Source organism: Nycticebus coucang, chromosome 13 (genome assembly GCF_027406575.1).
Source record: "Nycticebus coucang isolate mNycCou1 chromosome 13, mNycCou1.pri, whole genome shotgun sequence".
NCBI classification, from domain to species: domain Eukaryota; kingdom Metazoa; phylum Chordata; class Mammalia; order Primates; family Lorisidae; genus Nycticebus; species Nycticebus coucang.
Genome location: NC_069792.1, coordinates 19,255,863 through 19,278,516, shown reverse-complemented (window position 1 = coordinate 19,278,516; position 22,654 = coordinate 19,255,863). Strand labels below are relative to the sequence as shown.

The window sequence follows — 22,654 nt, the reverse complement described above, 5'->3', positions numbered from 1 at the left end:
GATGAAGGCACTGGGGGTAATGAGTTTTAAAGAAAGAATATTTTTAATAGAAAAAAACATTTGGATCTTCAGTTGAATATTTTTGAAGAAATATTCTTCATGCAAGGATCTTAAACGGAGGAGTGATCTAGTCCCATGCAATTACTCTGTTGCCTTTTTTATTTTCTGCTAACAAATTTACTGTTTTCTAAATCTTTTTAAGTTTTTTCCACTTTTAAAAGGCAATAACTTACAAAAGTTAGTCTTATGAGCATCTAAACACAAGAAGATGTTTATATAAGAAAATGTATTGTATTATTTTGATTTAGGAAATTGACCTTACTCATACACTCGGAATTTGTTTATTCTTTAGCTATATTCTGGTGTTTTAATCTGTATTACCTTAACAGTATACAGGCAGTTTTATAATTTAACCTTTTGTCTTAAGGATCCAGAAAGCAAATTTAGACTAAGACAAAATAAGATAAAACAGACAGTGAATATTCTCAATGGATTTACATAGATCCATTCATTTAGCATCAATGCATAACATATAAAGTGAGCATATATCAAAATTTAAAATGGATAATCTTAATTGGCTTCAATAATTGGATTAATAGTCAAACACTTTTCATTGCATAATTGAATGCCTTGGGGGCATGCATTTCATTCCTTACCAATATCTTTATGGAATTAATGGATAAATTATGCGTTTTGATAGAAATAGGGAAAATGATTGTGAGAAGGAACAGTGGTGGAGAATATACCTCTTTGCTGCAGCACAGAACACGTGTGGTTGGGAATGACACCAAACAGCTAACCCGTGCAGAGACCTAAATAGCACATCTTGGCAAATGTGGGTAAGTATAATGTTGATTAATCTACAAAATGCAAAAGTATTATAAAAATAGAAGTAGAAAACCCTGGACAAGTTAAAATACAGAAAAAAATTAAGCAAAGTTATTTGAATCAGGCAATATTTAATATATCAAATATTAATCTTAGTAAGTATGAATATGAAGTACTCTAAACCCAGGGCACTAACCGCGCCGAAAGGCATCAGGCATCCTCACCACCCCGCAGTGCCTTGCCAGGATTAGTGGTCTTTAATTACACACTTGGGCACCCCCGGGTTGCAACCGTAATTCTTTTTATTATTGCTATTATAAAAATAACCATTCTTTAAATGATTACACATAGTAAATAAAATTAAAACTATATATAAGGATTTGAATAATTGCAATTTCTTTAAGGACCACTTGCAACTTCTTCTGTCTGTTTCACAGACCTGCAGAGGAGAAACAAAAGAAAACGTATTTAATAATACATCTATAGGACAGCATCCTAAGGAAAAATTGGGATTTTAATGCATTCCTCTACTCTAATAAACTTTTTATAATGGTATTGATTTTAGAGTACCACGTCTATGAACCACACTTTGCTACTAGTACATCTATTTTTGGTATCTATATGAAATCCTAATCAAATTAAGATGGCAGGGGAAAGTGTCCACGTTTCTAGGATACTTGTGTGCTTTTTTCCTTTGTACCACAGTTATATTTAATATTTCTGATTTGCCAATTAGATTGTAAGTATCTGAAAGCAGGCTATCAATCTCCATCCAATCCAAGAACCAGAAAGAAAACTTTGTTCCAGGCATTTGCTCAATAAGTATTTATTCAATGCAAGGAGGGAGGGAAGGAAGGGGGTAAGGACAAGAGAGGAAAGGGGGCCCAGCCTTTCCGCATATACTTTTCCTTTATCTGGAATGCTTTTCATACCCTAACCAATGCAGCTAACTCTTTTATCTAACTCCTATAATCCCTTAATCTTAAATGTCACCTTCCCTTGACCTTGACTGCTAGCCAAGGTAGAATTCTCCTGCTGCTTGTACTCTTCTCATCCGAATACCTCAATAATCATCATCATCAATGTTTTACATAATAGCTGCTTTTCATGTATCTTCTTGACAATTGAGTAAGTTTCATGATGAGACGAACTACAAGAGGGTGCCATGTCATCACGACAAGGACAGGTGCCATTCTCTGGCACAGTTCCTAATCCTTTGGGGCTTTTATGAAATATGAATCATGTAAATGATTTACTCAGAGCTCTTAAAGTGAACAGCAGTTTGCCCACATGTCATACCAAGATCATTTGAAGGGCTGAAGAAGGAACCACATGATAGTTATGTACCTATAATGACAGAGTTACTGTGCGGATGACAGATACAATTATTGTCTATGACACAAAAGGACAGAACCAGAAATAAGGTAGCTATATAAGACTCAGACTTTGGAGTGAAATAAGAAAGGGTTTCCTTTTCAAATAAGTTTTAGAACAATACGTGTTTATTATAGGAGTATTCTAGATAAGCAAAAAACTATTATCATGTCACACAGAGATAACCACTGATGGCTATTTCATAACCACTCAGTATTCTTTAGGTATAATTTTGTAATTGTGTATGTGTACATTCTATAGAACAAAAATGATTTATACTTAATATTCTATGAATTTCTTTCTATATAAAATATTAGGAAAAATTTCCACATATATATAGGTAGTATCACAATATATATGCACAATAGAACCTCCATAGTTGACCACCTCCCTACATTGACAACCTCCTTAAAGTGAACTAGTTTTCATAATCAGACATGTATCATGTGTACATATCTGTTCAGTAGGCCTATTTCCTTATGTTGACCACCTCTGTATATTGAGAAATTTGTTACATTCACAGAGGTTTGACTGTGAATGTAAGAAACTCAACTCACAGAACCTCAACTCACAGAAGTTCTACTCTGTGTGTGTGTAGAGAGAGAGAGACAGAAAAAGAGAGTTAATATACATCTCATCCTTCATAATACTTACAGTTTTCTATTATACAGATTGCTATAATGTGTTTAATTGTTCTTCTTTTCGTTGGTCATTATGTTGTTTTTCTTACATCCTTTCCACGTTTCATTGTAAAACATCTTCCATGCTTTATTATAAAACATGTGGCAATGAACACACTATTCTGATGACCATATGGTTGTGCACTGCAGAACTTATTTCTTCAGGTGATGTCCTAACACAGTATTACTGGGTCAGTGAATGACCAGGGCAGAATAAACTTGAATGAGCAGCTGAGGAAGACAGCAAGCTCCCCATCACTTGAGATGGTCACGTAGCGTGTGGATGGCCATTTGGTGGAGGTGTTGCAGGAAAGTCAACATGAGATTGAGAAAGAAGAACTGGTTCTGAAGTTCTTTCCAGTTTTGATATTTTGTGGTTCTATTGAGTGCTGAGGTCAAACTCAACACTTTTGCCTCTCTCTGGGATGTACTTGGGAGAGGATACAGCATTGTTTTTAAACCTTTGCCTATCCAGTTCACACAGTAACCTCATGCATGTGAAATTTTTCTGAGAAGCTGTAACTCAGGTTTTATATAATGGTGTCCTGCAGTCTGCAGTCTGCACAGCGGAGGACAGTGTTTTCAGCTCATATCTGTCTAGAATGTACTATTTTTTCTATCAAGGAGAAGGAGTTTAAAATCCCCATCCTCCCACCTCTCTGTGGGAGAACGCAGACTAAATAAGGACTCTAAGACTAATAGAAATACCACCAATAAAAAAAATCAAAAGAAGCATTATGCAGAGTACTTGAAATCCTTTTCTCATTAGAGGTCGGAAGTACGTATTAAAAAATACCTGCACTTCGAGCAGTAGCAGCTAGTACCCATAATTACCTGGGATTGGCATCAGTGCCCTGAGCAAACATACCCGAGTAAACCAGCGCAGGACAAGAGGAGCAGGGAACACACAGAAGGTCGGTGGAACCTGCACGAGGAGAGAAAGAGAGACGGTGGTGTGCTGGGCCAGGGAAATGCCCATCAAACCCCCTTGCCTAGTGGATTAGCCAATTCCTAGTGAAGATGAACAGAAATGACTATCACAACTATGTTTACAGTGGTTATATATGTGAGCCGTGCAGAGTGTGTATATTTCTTTTCATAACTCAGTCATTTTTCCATTTAAACTTTTGTTGATTTTCCTAATAAAATCTAGGGCAAAATGCCCCTGCACATAGTGTTCTGGATATATATGTAGACTGTGGGAAGCCCCCCTCTAATCGTAGTCACAACTCAGATCCCCTGCATGGGCGGGCCCTCACACATCGAGTTCAGCCCGGATGTGTATGTGTTACATATTGCGAGGCTTCAAAATTTATAAATTAGTTCCATCATCATGGAGTTATGAGATTTGCATGAGGTAGTCAAAATACATGCATCTACACTATTAAAAATGTCTGACGAGTAGCATTACTGGCTAAATGTCCTTCCCCTGAATGTGGCCCTGAGGCAGAAGAGTGGAAGGGAGCTTATCTCTGAAGAAAGGAAATAGTGCCTCGTGGGTCAGTGGGACTTGGCTATGTTGGTGCAAAACAGTGGGAAAATAAAACAGTGGGCAAAAGCAGATGAAATAAGGAAATCGAGAGAGATAAGAAATCCCATGTGTTTTAAAAAGAAAGGAAATAAAGTCCAAATTTTCCTGAGCATTTCTTAGAACACTAGCCCTACCATCTGGGTGATTTACAAACAGATGGTTTTGTAGCAGCCTATATAGCCTATGGCTAGGAGGAGTGAGAGTTGTAAGTAACACCTGTAGCTCAATAATGGAACACCTTGGTGAAAAGGGCATGGGGAGGGATTTAGCTCTCCTAACAAGCTTGAGAGAGCTTGCCAGATGAGAGTATTAGTGAATTGGCAGTCTCTACACCTGTGTTGTTGAGAGGCACAAGATCGGCCTCATATTAGGCTGGAGGAGAAGGCAGTCAGGAATGTACATACATTCTATCACGGACCGCTTACTCGGACTCTGTCTCCTCTCCTGCCTGCAGAACGCCAACACCGAGTCTCTCTGCTGAAGATTACCAAGCTCTGCTATAGGCTGCTAAAGCTCTATTCTTCTAAGACTACTTCACCCTCAAGGACTATCTCTCTCTCTCTCTCCTAAATAGCCCTTAGGCACCTAAAAGCAATTGTTCCTGAGCGAGATAACAGCATAGTGGTCTGTGTCCAGAACACAGCTAGATAAGCAGGGGCCCGGAAACCTGGCCAGTCCTGGGCCCTGATAAGTGGCGACCACGAAGGGACCCCGACATGGTTTTTAGGTCAAAGAATTTTGGACAACATCACATGGTATCTGCTTTTTAGAGAACATACCATGACATATTAAGGGTTCTTAGAAGTCCTATAATAAAGAAAACTACCCGGGTGGTGCCTGTGGCTTAAAGGTGTAGGGTGCAGACCCCATATACCGGAGGTGGTGGGTTCAAACCCAACCCCAGCCAAAAACTGCACACAAACAAACAAACAAAAACAAACAAAAAAACTACTCAAACCAATATTTACCAAAGTTATTTAATAGTAGATTTTCATATGTGTATAATGCTCATTTTTTAAGTCTATAGATTATTCATTGGTGAAGTGCTATTTCAACTAGTGACAAGGCATATTGATTTAATAGCTGTCATTTCATGAAATTCAGCATCAAAATAGAAGTAGCACGGATTTTGTATTTGGTTAGAGCTGAGTTCAAACCTTTGCTCTAACCTTTCCTTTATATGTGACCTTGAGGAAGGCAGCATCCTTAGAATCCTTCACAGAGCATGGTTATAAGCAAAACATTTTGGGAAGTACCATTAAGTAATGGGCATTGGGCAGTTTTACAGTATTAATTTAGATTATTAGGGACTACAGCAAACATTTAGGTTGAAGGTGGTGATAATATATGGAAGGTGGATGTCAGATACAGCTGGAGAACTTGGTACATTTTTAAAAATCTTACACATGGAAGGGTTTGGGAAGTAATAGCGATGCATCTATGTTTAAGTGTTCTCTGCCATAGCAGATATTAAAGGTGCAGGGAGTAGCTAAAGTCATGTTCTGAACTGTGACTCTTAAATGTTAAAGTGTATTCATAATAACTTGGAGAGATTTTTGAAAACACAGGTAGCTGGGCTCTGATATCAGTTTCTGACTCAGTAGGTCTGAGTGAGGCTCAAGAAGAAATATCAAGAAACTACTTATTACCCGCATGTGTCTACGTTCTTAGATGCTGTGACCTCCCTGGATAATCAGAAGACAAAGATGGAGACTCTGAGCTTGACCAATTTCTTGAGGGATCTTTAAAAGTCACTTAACCAATTTGAACTAAATTTATTCATTTATACATTTATCAAATTATTCATTGAATGTGCATTAAGTAAATAAATTATAAACACATAAGTATATATTAAGTAAATATTTGTTGAACAATGTAAAAAAGGAATTTTAAGACTAAAATTTTCTTAATAATTTTTCATAATTAAGTAGGTGGAAGCAATTTATAGACTACAAAGCTTTATGTAAATGATAAAAACCTATAAAAAGTTATTTTAAATGTTAACAGATGGATAATTCTTTGTACTCTAATAGGAAGGAGAAAGTCACCTACCATTTTTCCTTAAGGAAGACAAAAAAAGCTTTGTTTTTGGTCAGAATAATGTTTAATTATACTAAAGATGATATACAGTTTTGAGATAGTATATTTAGTCAACATTTCAAAACACGTCATTTTGAAGAAATTTGGCAGCATGCTTTGAACAGTTCTACTTTTCATAGCTTGCTCTGGGATTTAAAATATACTTCGTGTAATTAATAAAAATTTTAATTTTTATGTTTATCACATATGCCTCCCTTAAATTTTCTGGATGACTTTACTTGTAGATAATAATTTGGAACACAGTGTTACTATAACTAAATCAAGTTGAAGTTTCTATTAAAGGCAGACTTCCTGCTCAAATGCATTCCTGCTTCAGTTTCTTTTGCTTTTCTGAATTTTCTCACGTTTTAGTGTATTCTTTATGATACAAATCCTTTCAGTGCTCACTGAAATAATTCCTCTCTTGATACCATCTATACACACATCCTTCCCACCTCACTTTTTTTTTTAAGCTTCTACAGATGGAGTATGGACTTGAGTTAGATAAATGGCACTTATTAGTTGTGTATTCTTGGGAAAAAATATTTAACAAATCTGAGTTTGCAAAATCAGAGTAATAGCCCATACATAAGTTATCACAGGGATTAAAGGAGATACTGCCTGGTCCGTACAACAGCAAATTCATCCTCTTCCATTTCCTCCTCCTTTAAAGATGCAGGTGTTTCTGTATAAACCTTGCTTGGTAGCCTTTAAGGAGACATGAACTGCTATAATTCTACATATATCCGCAAAACGGATTTTGTGGGTCTATTTTATGCTATGTGACAATTTCCCCTATTCATTATTACATTAGATCTTTACCAGAGTACATGCTGGTTCTTTCAGTGAGGAAGATCAGCTATGCCATACTTTTGGAGTTCTGTGCTTATTAGAACTCCTGTTCTGTCTTCACATACACATGCCTACAGAGGTAGTTTCTTGAGCTACTATGTCTATCATCAGGCTAGGATTTCCTGCTAGATCCTATTAACAGATATTTCACTACCTCCTATGAGACTATGCTACTCAAATTTTACACTAGCTCAAAAAACAGAAGAACAGTATAACATGTATTGGAGGAAATATTTTATTCCTTGATTTTTTTCCCCCTTAAGTATGAAGTAAGAGAATAAAGGAGCATAAAACAATAAAGTAGGTTGGGATCAATGATGGTATGGCTGTAGGGACCCCAATTAGTAGGCCTGGATAGTGATGTGATGAAAACCCTGAGTTCTTACAAGAATACCTAAGGGCTTGTATAAAACAACCATGGCATCTGTGAGCTCTTCCAATGGAGAGGTCACTCTTTTTTTGCACCAAATTAAGAGTATAAAACCCTGCCTCCCTCTGCAGTGCCAAGACCTATTAGAGCAAACAGAGTGAATATAGAAGCTATAGAATAATTAGCAGAAAAATAAGCGGTAGCTTCACAAATGAAAATGATAAATCATACCTGGTTACTAAGTGAAAGGAAGAAAGTATTTGGCAGAGAACCTCCATGGAGAGCATTCTCCTTCACTTCCATGTAGCAATGTAAGCACATTGAGATACGATTCTTCCCTTAAGTACCCATATATCCACCCACGTGAGCTGGCACTAGCGTAGAGATAGTTTAGAACATAGTTTTCTTCTCATTAATTTAAGAGTGTATTGCTTACTATTACAAAGAGCTAGACACCCGGGCATTTTCAACATCTGAATTATTCAAATTTTCATCATTTGAATACAAGGCAACAGCTATGAGTGCTCTCATAAGCATTCCTCCCTGTGGAAAGATTTCCCTGCTATCTATTTTATCAACTCACATTTCTTATTTTTACAACTTGGTCCCTCTCTGCTCTTTTCATAATTTACCTTTCCGGACTTATTTCCCTCTAATCCACTGTAAGTATCTGAAGTCTTCCTCAAACAGCATAGATTACTATGCTCCCTGGGCCATCAAACATAACCAATGCTTTTCCTGTATTTGCACCTTTTCCTATGCTATTATTCTTGCTGATATGACCTTCCTATCCATCCCTCTCTTTCAAAATATTACGCATCTCTCAGTTCAAGCGCCACATCCCCCATGAAGATCTCTCTAGCTGTGTCCCTCCTGCCAACTCACTGTGGTATTTCCCTCCTTTGACTTTACTAACATTCTACTTATCTCTTAAGAAGTAGTGTGCTGGTACTACAGATGCCTTGCTTGGTTCTCCAGAACTTGGTACAGAGAAGTGATTACATCCTCCCCATCTTCGCATCTCCCCTGCCATAGAGCTCAACACATGGAACCCTTTCAGTATACTTATGGTGACTTTTCAAGACCTACAAAGGATTGTCCTAAGAAGGTAACCTGTCCTATAGGGTATACGGGGCTTATTGGAAAATCTTAACTAAATTGTTGGTTTGGGACGAAAACGCCACATCTGTTTAATTTGTGAAGGTGAAAGTCATTGCTGCAAAAAGACCCAAAGAAAACCATGAAAGAGTTTGGCTGGTGGGAACACACTCAACTTCTTGCAGTGACTAAAAATAGACAGAACGAAATCCATACAGATAAACAATAGGCTACCCTTGCCAATTCATTCTTCTCCTTCGTGGGGACGATACACTCCATCTGATACATGGCTGCCCTGTAAACTACGCCCATCAAGGTCAAAGAATGAACTAGATTTTCTTTTACTTTGTATTTTTAAGCCACACCTAGAGCAAATAAAAGAATATGCCAAGACAAACAAAATGTGTTTAGTAAAAGTATTAAAAACACGTGCCATTCATTTATAACACTCACTTAAAAAAAATAAATTAGACCATGTATCTCCCATTTTTAGTTTTAAAGATTTTGACTCCATATATTACTGTAGTCCAAAGAATTTTGCCATCCTGGTTAAATACAGCCTTCTCAGAAGCTTGATAGGAACCTTTCTGATGATGGTTGCACCTGAGAAAGACATTCTAATAAACAAAGCAGGTGGTCTGATGCATGTAGCTTCACAGTGTATTGCTGAGCAATCTGACATGCTTTTCCATTACCCTTAATAATAGTTTATTGGAGAAATTGAGTTCTATATGTTATTAAATGTTATCCTTTCCTTTTTTCTAGGGTTTTAGTAATTAATTGAACCTTTCCTATCATGAAGGTTTTACCACAGACATGCGGATAATTTCAAAATAAGAATATTGAAGAAGAAAAAAGAAAACCGCATGAATGATTCAGAGGCATCTGCCCTCTACAAATTGCAACAACTTATTTGTAACCAAAATATTTCTTATAACTAGGAATATAAGGAAAAACTGCAACTTGCCATTAGAATGTTTTGTTTTAATTAACAATGACTGGTTTAACTTAAAGTTATTGATTTATTCATTAAAGATGAACCCTAAGATATTTATAAAAACAACAGATAAACATGCATGTATCCAATAGAGCTAATCTAGAGATTTGTCATCTGATATGAGATCAGATGCCCTGAGCTTTTTAAAAGAAGCTTTAGAATTTTCTAAAGTTATAGACTATTGAAACTAAAAAAAGGTAAGATTGTTGCCAGACTGAGGAGTTGGTCCACCTGTCACTCAAGCCAATCCATGGAGAGGTGGATGAGAAATCAACAGTTTTATTTACCGAAAAGCCAGAAATTCCAGAGAACAGCAAGGATATCTCCTCAAAGAGCTGTTCTGCCCTCCTGTTTCTCTTTGTTATTTTTATACCCACATAGTAAAAGCATACATTAGCAATATTTTAATCAGCAGAGCATACATTAAACAGATTCCTCCCTTATAAGTTACAAAGTCAAAATATCTCTGGCTTTCAAGGTGACTATAGCTTCAAAGTATTTTTAGTTAGACTAAATTTCCAGCCCAGTAAACACTTCACTGAGTACACAGAGTGCCCTTGGTCCTTGACTGGTACCATAGAGTTCAGTTCCCCAACTTATCTATGACTATAGCCTTGGAAGTGAATCAGCAATCTCCAGATGTCAGCACAGAGGCTCATCCAGGCCTGTCAAGGCCTGACCAACAGCACCCTGTATATAAGGGTTACTTAGGATAATAGTGGCTGCCCTCAGGGTTAAAAAATTACCAAGATTTCTTTTGTCCTTCAAAAAGGAACTTACTACAGTTTGCTAGAAGGTCTTGTCTTTTTCACTTTGAGAGTTCATCTTTCTAGTTATTGCTGCATTACTTTTATTGTATTACTATTATCGTTCTATTGTTAGTTTTTTAAAGTGTGTGTATGCCTTTTCTATACAAACACTTGTGTTGTGTGAGATAACCCAGTTGACCTTTTAATAATAACAAAGTATCAAGTCTCCTAATGGATATATATGCTAATTTTCAGGGCCTATTTTTGATGCCATAATCCTAATGCAATTGAAATCCTGAGCATTTCAACTCTCATGAAGCTCTGAACCTATCTGGCATAATTGGCTATTGACTCATCTTGGTGTTTATGTTCTATACGGTGTGTGGCCCCCTGTATGACTGCATTTCCGTATGACTTCATATTCCGTATGACTTCCTTTGATAGATCCATCTCTGAGCTTTGTCTTGGTCCTGGTGACATAACCCACTGTGGTACTCTAACACCACCATCTCAAATGTTCCTCTCATACAAATCTTGAGAGGCTACCCGAAAAGAAATAACCTGAGGTCAGGTTAAGGAAAAGAAAGACTTTTCTTCAAGGTAAAAAGCCTGGCATATTCGGGGTGAGCAGTGGAATCCTGGAGCTCCACTTATGGCCCTAGTACTTCTGATTTCAAGAGTCACAGCATAAACTGTGCCCCCAACACACCAGGAATGGGGAGAGGGGATGTTATGGGAGAAGGATGAGGTCATGGGGTTAAATAACACTAGGCCAAATCAGGAGACCTTGTTCTGGTCCTGACTTGGTTACTAACTAGGTGACATAAGAAACCCCACAATCGCTTGGAGCCTCAGTTTCTCCACTGATAAATTGAGAAAATTAAGATCGAAGGAATTAGAATAAATTGGCACTTTCTGAAAGCTCAAAGTACTTGTTATTCCAAAAGTTAATAGGCATTCTGCACATTATAGAAAAGTTAATAGGCATTCTGAAAAATGAACTTAAATAAATACAAAAAAAAAAGAAACCTGGCTAAAGAAAGTCAAGATGATCATGTTGCTGCAAGACTACCTAATGATTTCATTATGTAAATATTTTAGAAGGGATTGACATGGCTAAAGGCAGTTCTAGTGGTGACAAACACCCTCAGCATTTTGTTTTACTTGGAAAAATATTTGTTTCTCTTATTTTTAAAGTAAAATTTTTCCAGATCAAAAAAGAATAAAAAAAGGGACTATGGCATTTGCTCAAGCCCAACATCAAACCACATTTCTCCCACTATAGATCAGGATGCTAATTACTCTTGATCTGTTCATTTAAAATTGTAGATTTGCTTTATTCCTCTTGTAAAGCTATTGTTATACGAATGGCCTTGTCTTACAATTGAACATCTCAAATATAATATGCAGAATTTACGAAAAGTTGTTTACCGCAGAATTTTTTAAAAGGTTCTCATGAAAATAGTACTCAAAGAAATAGATATTGTCTAATGCTATATCCCATTGTGAAAATATTTTACTCTGCTCCTCAAATAAAGACAGAACGAAACAGGGGAAATCAAAGAAGATACGGGAGGAGAAGCACTTGTGGAACAGTGGTGCAGGGATCGCCAAAAATCTGGTGCTCTGTAAAAGTAATGAGGACACCAGCAAAAATCATCAAAATGGACTTTTTCAGAATTCTAAAAATAAGATCAAAGGCTTAATATGACCTACAGAACATTAGTTAAAGAAAAATGGCTGAATCTCGATAAGAGCAGTAAAGCCAAGTGGGGGTTTAACTTGCCTTTATCACTACGCCTTTCCCCAATTCCGCAGCAGCCTTGAAAATCAGAAGCTTCGCAGTGACAGTAGCTGTGCACACAGCAGGTGTGTAACCATGAGACAGGGCAGAGTGTATTTGGGGTGTTCTCAATTTCCCCATCCTTAGACAATTATCACTTTTCGTCCTATACAGAGACTGAAAAATTCCCACTTAAAGAACTTTTCTTTGTTTTACCTAAATTAAAGTTTATTTAGTGATAACATATGGCCTTAGATTTGTCAAAAACGGGGGCAATAGTTTTACATAGCAGCTGCCTAGAAGAATGATACCAATTGGGATAAACAAGAATCTTACCACAAAAATTTAAAGGGAAATTTGGTGAATGAGATGCCCACAGGAGACCACACAGATGTGCAGCGCTGTGCACATGGTGGGTCGGTCTCTCAGCTCAGGTTGGCCTAGAGGCTCTGTGTAAGCAGAGTTAAAAACTGTTTGAGAGTTCATGGACTGTCTTGATGAAGATCTCATCCAAATCATTAGCTGACCACCAGATTACTCAGCAGAGACTTCAGTGACTAAATGTAACAGATACACATTAGTTCAGAGAAATCACTAGACAAAAAACAGCACCAGCAATAACAACAAAACAAACAGCAATAAAAAACCCAAAAACCAAAACAAATCAGGTGCCAGGACCTGATTTCCAGAGTTGCCCTATTATATTATGTTATATGAAATGCCCAGTTGTCAACAAACAAGAACAGTAAGTGACATGCCAAGGAACAAGAAAGTATGTCCCATAAGTAAGGAAGAAAGCAGACAAACTGCTACTGATCTTACTGGATAAAGACCTTTAACTGACTATGATAAATGCAGTCAAAAAATCAAAGGAAACCATGCCCAAATAAGTTAAAGAGAAGTATGAGAATGATGTTCCACTAAATGGAGACTATCAATAAAGAAATGCAAATTATAAAGGGAACAAAATAAAAATTCTGGAATTGAAAAGTTCACTAGAGAGGCTCAACAACAGATTTAACCTGTCATAAGAAAGGATCAGAGAAGTTGAATTAACACTCAACGGAGATTCTCCAGTCTGAGGAACAGAAAGAAAAAGGAATAAAGAAAAATTAACAGTTACTTAGAGAGCATACACATAAACATACACACATACAGTTTGAGTATCCCTAATCCAAATATACTAAAATTCAAAATCTGAAATGCTCCAAAATCTAATATTTTCTGAGCCCTGACATAATGTGCAAAAGGAAATACTCACTGAAGTATTTTAGGTTTTGGATTTTCAGATTTTTAAGGATGTCTAACTATATTTGTAATTTAAATATTTCAAATAAAAAGAAAAACACTTGAAATCGGAAAGACTCCTGGTCCCAAACATTTCGGATAACAGATACTCAACCTATAAACATACATATAAATATCTATGTTGGTACACTTGATGCTGTGCCATAGGCTCTCTAAATAACTGTATATATATATATATATATATATATATATATATATATATATATATATATATATATATATATATATGGAGTTTCAGAAAGAGAGGTGACAGATAAAAGGGCAAAAATTCAATCCTGTAATTCCTCTACTAGGTATATACCCAGAAGACCAAAAATCACATTATAACAAAGATATTTGTACCAGAATGTTTACTGAAGCCCAATTCATAATTGCTAAGTCATGGAAAAAGCCCAAGTGCCCATCGATCCACGAATGGATTAATAAATTGTGGTATATGTACACCATGGAATATTATGCAGCCTTAAAGAAAGATGGAGACTTTACCTCTTTCATGTTTACATGGATGGAGCTGGAAAATATTCTTCTTAGTAAAGTATCTCAAGAATGAAAGAAAAAGTATCCAATGTACTCAGCCCTACTTTGAAATGGATGTATGGCTTTCGTATGAAAGCTATAACCCAGTTATAACCTAAGAATATGGAGAAGGAGGAGAGGGAGGGGAGAGAAGGGGGAGGTCGGTGGAGGGAGGGTGATTGGTGGGATTACACCTGCGGTGCATCTTTCAAGGATACATGTGAAACTCAGTAAATGTAGAATATAAATGTCTTAACACAATAACTAAGAAAATGCCAGGAAGGCTTTGTCAACCAGTGTGATGAAAATGTGTCAAACTGTGTATAAAACCAGTGTATGGTGCCCCATGATCACATTAATGTACACAGCTATGATTTAATAATAAAAAAAAGAAATAATAGCTGAAAACTTTACTCATTTGATGCAAACATTAATCTACAAACCCAAGAAGATTAAGAAACTTCAGTAGGATAAACTCAAAGATATCGACAACTACATATCACTTTGTTGAAAAACAAAGAGCAAGAAAGAATCCTAAAACAGAAAAACAGCACATCATATATAGAGGCACCTCATTAAGATGATCAGCTGATTTCTAATCACAAATCATAGCAGCCAGAAGGTAATGGGATGACATATTCTTGAATGCAGGCTACAATTTGTGGCTTGCTTCGAAATAATGGAATACAACATGTTAACAATAAGGGAAGGTGTGTGAGCTGTATATGAAAACTCTCTTTGCAACTTTTTGTGTTCTATTACAAACTAAAAAGTTCTTTTTAAAAAATTTCCCTGGTATGTGAAAGGTAAAAAATTAATGCAGGTCTTAAAATGCAATGCTTTCGTAAGAGATAAGTAAACATAGTTCTTGACATTTTAAAATTACATTGATAGTAAAATATATGGAGGAAAGGACATATTATTATTAAGTATTGGAACAGACTTGCCAACCTTAGCTTTTTAACATTAACTTATCTTAATTTAAAATATATTTATTTTCTTTAGTGTTAATCCAGTGTTAACATTTTTCTAGGTTTTAATAATTTTTATTACAATTTAAAATTAGTCTTATTAACTTTTAAAAAACACTTTTAGGTTTTTAGTTTTATTGGTTATTAATGTACTTAAAAGCTACAAAAAAATCCTTAGATCAGAACCCTTTCCTTGATACAATTATCTGATAAATAAATGTTAAACTACAGATTCTATTCTTGCTTCATTTTGCTACCAAAGTTAGTGAAATGTATCTATTCACATTCCCATCTAGTACAGATAATAGACTAATGACTAAGTATATTTTATTAAAGACCTTCATAGCTTATGATATAACATGTATTCTGTTTATAATAAACTGTATTTAATTAAGTAGCATTTTTATATTACCATTTATTTCATATTCCAGCTTTTTTTGTAATTAATGATGTATTTGAGCTAACTTATACTATTGCATTTTGCAAATTTATATTTTTCTTCCCCCCCTTTCTGTTTTCTTTTAGAAATTAACACTTTTTATTTTAAAGTGTTTATTTTAAAATGAAGTCAATAATTCTTAAATATTGTCGACATGTTTACCAATTATTTTGCTCATCTTTGTTTCTTACATTCTATAAAATCTTTCTGTTTTCTTTTAGAAATTAACACTTTTTATTTTAAAGTGTTTATTTTAAAATGAAGTCAATAATTCTTAAATATTGTCAACATGTTTACCAATTATTTTGCTCATCTTTGTTTCTTACATACTACAAAATCTTTCCAGAATCAATGATTTTTCTTTTTTTTTGGTGTTTTTTTTTTTTAATTTAAGATTAATGTGAGAGTACAATTAGGTTACAACGTTTGCATTTGTGAGGATGAATCCCTGTTGTAATTGTGTCCTGTAGCCTGAAGGTGGAGAATCATTTATTTTTCTTATTGAAATGTAACCTGAAATAGTTTCTTCAGGTAACATCTATGACTGATAATCACTGATACAAGGTGCTTTCTCGGCACGCAAAATTTCCTCTCAGCCTATTTGAAATTATAGACTCAATCAATGAGAATTCTATTGTAAGTTTAACTTCATTATTTTATATGCAACCTAGGTACTTTTTCTGGTTGGTTTTTCGATTTTTCTCTTTGTGATGTTCTGCATTTTTACAATGTGAATATTAAAATAATAAATAAAAATGCAGAATTCAGAATCCTGTCCATAGACATTCTGATATAATAGGTCTGAATGAGAGTTCAGGAATATGAATATTAAATAAGTAACCCAATTAATTCAAATACTTGTACTTTGATTTATTTAGTGGCTTGAGACTATAATTGGAGAGTTTTAAAGCAAACACACCCGACATGAGTTTTTTTTTTTTTACACTTATAATTTATACTTTCCTATTAAAAGCAGAGTAAAGAAGGCGGTGCCCGTAGCTCAGTGGATAGGACACAGCCACATACACCTGGGCTGGTGGGTTCCAGCCTGGCCCAGGCCTGCTAAACAACAATGACAACTGAAACAAAAACATAGCTGGGCATTGTGGCGGGCACCTGTAGTCCCAGCTACTTGGGAGGCTGAGGCAAGAGAATCGCTTAAGCCTAAGAGTTGGAGGTTGCTGTGAGCCGAGACGCCATGGCACTCTACTGAGGGTGACATAATGAGACTCTGTCTCAAAAAAAAAAAAGAGTAAAGAAAAGAAAAAACTACTTAATTAAGGGTTCTACTTATTTTGCTTACAATAAAAGTTTATAAAGCCTCCTAATAGTTGTTAAATTTATCTTTTCCTAAAAGGTATTTATTTATAAAAAATGTATTTGAGCCAAATCTTATTTTTAAATAATGCAATAAGAAAAAGTCACCACTGCAAAGATCCTGACATTGTGTGGAAACTTTCTGCCATGATGATTTTGTCTCAGGAGAAATTAGGGACTTCCATAAAATTACTAAGGCATAATTTATGGAAAGCTGAGTCAAGAAACAGGTGATATTGTTGAAATGATGAACTTGCCCTCTTCCTCACTCATAAATTTCTAGGATGTGGGCCCATAAACTCTAAATCAGATGCTAAGCTCACATAGATTTATGTCATTTATTTCCTTTCACTGAAAAAAGAAAGAGGTAGATGATCTACATGTATCTTGCCAGCTGTTCACAAACCTCATGCGCTGAGTGCAAGTATCAGAAAGATGCCTGTGCTTCAGGGGCTCACAGCTTATACCTGTCCCAGCACCTGGCTGATGGAAGATACTCTTGAAAAAATTTGCATCTGTGTGCTACGAGTTTGGCTACAGCACTAGCTAGCATTCCACTTCCAGATGGCTCCCATTACCACCTAATTAGTTTAAACCCTGATTTTATTTCAAACAATTTGCCATTGTCAAGGGTCACCTCCCAGTACAATATTACTGAGATCAAATAGTTTTGATTCTAGGTCTATGGTTACGAGAGTTTAGGAAGGGCCTTTTTTAGAGTGATTCATAGACCATTCAGCAAAATCAATCGATAAACTAAAAATCAAATATTAACATTTTAAATAAAACTATAAATAATTTTTATAACAATAGTCATAGCCACAACTATCATTTATTTGTTTTAAATTTCTGTCCCAATAAACAAATTGGAAAGAACCAAACAAATCTAATCATTCATCAATTCTTTTGGTCTTTGTTGAGGGCATATTATGTGCCTCAGTAAGATGAAAAAAAAAAAAAGCAGACTCATTCTCTCAAACAATTTGCACTCTAATAGAAAAAGAGAAAATAACAACTTATTGTCAAAAACTTGTAGAAAAAATATATATATACACAGAAAGGGACTATGTATTAAATGATCAAAGTTCTGAAGATTTTTATCTCCTTTTACATTTTTAGGTTATATTTTCTAGTCTTAATATTGATTAAAGATATATGAATTTGAGGAAAAGGAAATAAATTAGAATTCAGAATTGGATACAATTCAGTTTGATCGATTCTTTTTTCCATCTTGGGTTTCAATTTAATGTAAGATACAGTACATTCATATAATTATTCTGCATCCTATAAGCATGTTGGTTACCCAGTTTTGCCCAGTTTGGGCACCTATTGTATCTCACAGCCAGAGTAAAACTAGCACAATTACATATGTTGTGTTCATACAAAGCACATACACAGTCGCTTGAAGGCTTTTTGTTAAAACACAAATTTCAGAAGACCTCAAATGAATTTGTTGAAAATGATTAAACTCAAACTCTAGAATGAGAGCGTAGGTATTTTTTTTTTTCTCGGCTGGGGCTGGGTTTGAACCTGCCACCTCCGGCATATGGGACCAGCGCCCTACTCCTTGAGCCACAGGCGCCGCCAGAGCTTAGGTATTTTTAAAGACGTGAGAATACAGGGGCGAGGAGGTGGAAGTATGCAAGCATTTTCTCCATAACAGATTTGGACCACTATTTTTTTTTCAAATTGGGGATTCTCGTCTTTGTATCCCATGCTGCTCTTTTCTAGAGCATTGTACTTAAGAGTCCTTGCTTTAAGGATCTTCCAAAATACTCTCTTTGCTTTGAAGTTGCTGAAACATTCTACTCTCAGAGTCTTCATCAGGTGTTTTCTACGGAGGCATGGAAAACATTTCCCTCCAGTAGACTGAAATATGAAATATCCCATGTTTTTCCCTATATTTGGGCTCTGAGCCTCCTCCTCATAACGAGTCCTCTGATTCTTACTGTCTTGCCTTTACTCCCTCTGGCCATATAAGCCCCTAGCTACAGAAGTAGGATAAAAGTGATTTAAAATGCCTTTTAACCCAGAAGTGTAATTTTCTGAGTCCCCCGGGGTGCAGAATCATGAGGCTACCTGTGTAACATATTAGATAGTTTCAGTGGTAATGGCTCAGGAGAATTATTAATTCATCACTTCGTACCAATTATCATAAGGGCCGTATTATCGGATATAATTGTTACTTCTCTCTGCAAGCTACCACTAGTAAAAATATAAATTTAGATGTATTCATATTTTAAACGTTTATATATTTCTATGGAATTTAGATGCTAAGCTCTCAACAGATTGCTGATTCACATGTCTCGCAATGTCAGTGAACCCCCGGAGAGTGTGCACTGAGCTATGCCATAGTATAGTGACCCTTTCTTTGTTATTATCATAATACCGTGACTTAAATCATAAACCATACGTTCTGTGTTTGTCTTAAGTTATAATGTTAATTCGCCTTGTGAAATTAGAACTGCTCCTCTATACATAAGCTTATTTATTTAACCAATAAAAATAATGTCGTAATAATCAGCTGATCCTAACATACTTTGAAATGTTTCAATTATCACAAGTTATCACTGATACAATTCTACACTATTTGTAGAAGTTTTACATTTCAATTAGATAGTCTGTGTTGGTCTTGAGGAAGAATAATTTCTTCTTTTCAGAAGGTTAATTCATGGGCCTCTGTACCACAGTTAAAACGTCATTGAATCAAGACTGAAGTTTAGTTTATCTTGATGTGTTCCTCCTAATCAAGTCTGAGTATTTTGCAGAAGCTGCTTCATTCTATGAAAGTGAAGACCTTTGTTGTGGATTTCCTTTGGGTAAAAGCAATTTGTCAATAAACAGCAGTGTCTACTCACGTTTATCTTGTTCTGCTTCTACCCCTTCACTTTCCGTGTCACTTGGTAAGATCCACGGTTGATGAACTACTTGTAGTTGCTTTAAGGATTCATCCTGCCAAAGAGCAAACTTCTTTTAGATTAAATTCTATTTTCATACCATGAACATTAATACGCATGATCACTTTAGTATCCATGAATTCTATGTTCAAAAACCATAGGAATAATTTCCCCACAACAAAGAAGAACTCTAAGTTTAAATTCATTTTCATGTCATAGACATACTGCAAACTCTCAACAACTTCTTTTTAAGGGGATTTAGAGTCTTACTAAGAAATAGCTAAGCTATGTTTCTCTTCAATTAATATTTTTATGGAAATATTTACACTTATTCTTGGGAATGTAACGGTGAAAATATCCAATATAAAATTGCATAATATGTTCCTCTTTGCTATCAAGATTTCAAATCCTCATTAATGAGAAAGATTACTAGGATTTAGAGAACATCTTAAATTTTACACTTCTCATTTTCTTACTTTTGTTAAAATAGTTTTTACTTCCTTGCTGCTCTTTGCCTTCTGTCACTGAGCCTGCTCTCCCATTTTGATGGTAGTAATAACCTGTTTTCCCGAAAATAAGACATCCTCCGAAAATAAGACCTACTTACAGGAAAGATAAGATGTCCCCTGAAAATAAGACCTAGCGCATCTTTGGGAGCACACCTTAAAATAAGACACTTATTTTTGGGGAAACAGGGTAGCTATCTAGGAAGTTCTTTTTTTTTTTTGTGATTTTTGGCCGGGGCTGGGTTTGAACCTGCCACCTCTGGCATATGGGACCGGCGCCCTACTCCTTGAGCCACAGGCACCGCCCCTGGAAGTTCTTTAGGATTGAGTTTGGTACCCTCTTTAACTCTGCCACCAGTCACGTGACAGAGGGAGTATTTTAAGGTGCTGTATGATGAAATCATTATCTTCCTCACAATTCTTCAGTGGCTTCCTCATTATTCCCAGGATAAATTTAAACTCCAGGCCCTTCCTGATCCATACTCATCTAGCCTGATCCATCACACTGCCTTCTCCATTTTCTCTTTGACCCCTCCAACTATAATTAACTGGTAGCTCCTTAATTTGGTCATACTCTCTAATTTTCTGAGATGTTTTACAGTGCATTTTCTTATCTGTCTCAAATATTCACACTTCTCCAAGGATCAGGAGTTACCTGATTCTTCCCCTACTGGAAACCTTCCCTGATGCTCCAAAGCAAAAATCATTCCTTTATTCCTTTACGTGCCTATTGTACCAGTATAGTAACTACTGCATAATAATTTTCCTTTCATAGCTTCCTATTTCAATAATGAAAAGGAAGGTCCTTGAGGTCATGGGTAACTTTTTTCACCCATATGTTCTTTTCATCTGTATAGTGTCTGGCACAAAATAGAGACTCACCATGTAAACATCTGTAGAGGAAAAAGTAAGGAAGAAAAGAAGGGAGAAGAAGGATGGGGTTCCTCTAAAATAAAATATTTAATAACTTTGAATTTATGGACTTGTGATTCAGGAAAATCTTTTCAAACATATTTTAAAAAATAAAAATATAAAGGATGTGAGTTCATTCTTTTGATCTCTCAAATTCATTCGTATCACCCTCTTTCAATGATCCTTTTGTCTAAATTGAGATATTTTGCTTTATATCTATACAAATACTAACAAGATAAAAATATAGACTCACAACCACTAATTTTTAAGAAACACGACGTCACCAGACATTAAATGTCCACTTTACTTAAAACAGCTTCTTTATGAGAGAAATATCCTATCTGCTATCCATTAACTTTTGATGGCAACTTCTGGAGATGTTCAGTCTAAATCTAGAGTTTCAACAAAGTACAATTTTTCAGGAGACTGGGGGTTGGATAGGGATTGTGTCAGTGAAGCACAAGGGGTGTCAGGGCAATAAAACTATTCTATATGACATTATAATGATAAGTACAAGATAGTATGCTTTTCTTAAAACCCATAGAACTTTATACCACATCATAAACCTTAATGTATTCAAATGAAAAAGATCAATAAGGAATTTGGGGAATCCCAAGAATGAAAAGTAAAATACTAAATAAGGATATGAATGCATTACAGATATATGAAACAACCTTGCTGAAGCAGGTGAGGAAATAGGATGCTGAGCTAAGTAATGTTGAAAATGAGTGGAGTTTATAAGATCAAAGGTTAAAGAACTATACATCAGAACTGCACGCTGGTTGATACAGTTGTTTCCCATGGGCATGTAAGTTAACAATTCTGAAACCACTCTCTCCGTATTCCGCCAATGGATGGCCTGTTGTGGAAGTCAGTATCTCCCTGCTGGCAGGGAAGTCTACAGACAAGCAAGGGAAGGAGGCTAGAATGATCCATGTGTAATGTGTTAGAGTTGAAGACATCACTATGAACTCATGTTTAGCTTGCTATGTATGAGGCCTAACAGTTAAGTTCCCGAACTGATCCTAGAAAAAATGCCACATACCTCACTGCTGAATACCACTATGGTCACCTTCAAAGTACTCCCCTTGGGAAGCCATGCACTGACACCAGTGCCTACTTCATCCTTCAAAGTAATTTTGGAACTCTTTTCTTGGAATGACCATCAGAACTGTCATCATATGGCACACAAAAACACACAACAGGGCGACGCCTGTGGCTCAAAGAAGTAGGGCGCCAGCCCCATATGCCGGAGGTGGTGGGTTCAAACCCAGCCCCGGCCGGAAACTGCAAAACAAACAAAACAAACAAACAAACATACACAACAATAACGAAGGCCACTCAGCAAGACATCACCACAAACACAGCTGTGAGACACTGATATACCAAGGTTATGAAATCTTATCAAGTTATTTGACAGTGCTGTCAATGTAAGCACAACATGGCC

The 22,654-nt window shown here is 35.9% G+C and overlaps 1 protein-coding gene across 1 annotated transcript in view; it reads right to left on the bottom strand.

Moving 5' to 3' along the window:
* Nucleotides 1-485: 485 nt before the first annotated feature.
* The window catches only part of C13H8orf34 (chromosome 13 C8orf34 homolog), a 408,836-nt gene continuing 386,667 nt past the window's right edge, over nt 486-22,654 (bottom strand). The window contains 3 exon segments of the mRNA XM_053559485.1: nt 486-1,267; nt 3,751-3,807; nt 19,751-19,844. Of these exon segments, the coding sequence (XP_053415460.1) occupies nt 1,260-1,267; nt 3,751-3,807; nt 19,751-19,844 (159 nt within the window). The 3' untranslated portion in view covers nt 486-1,259.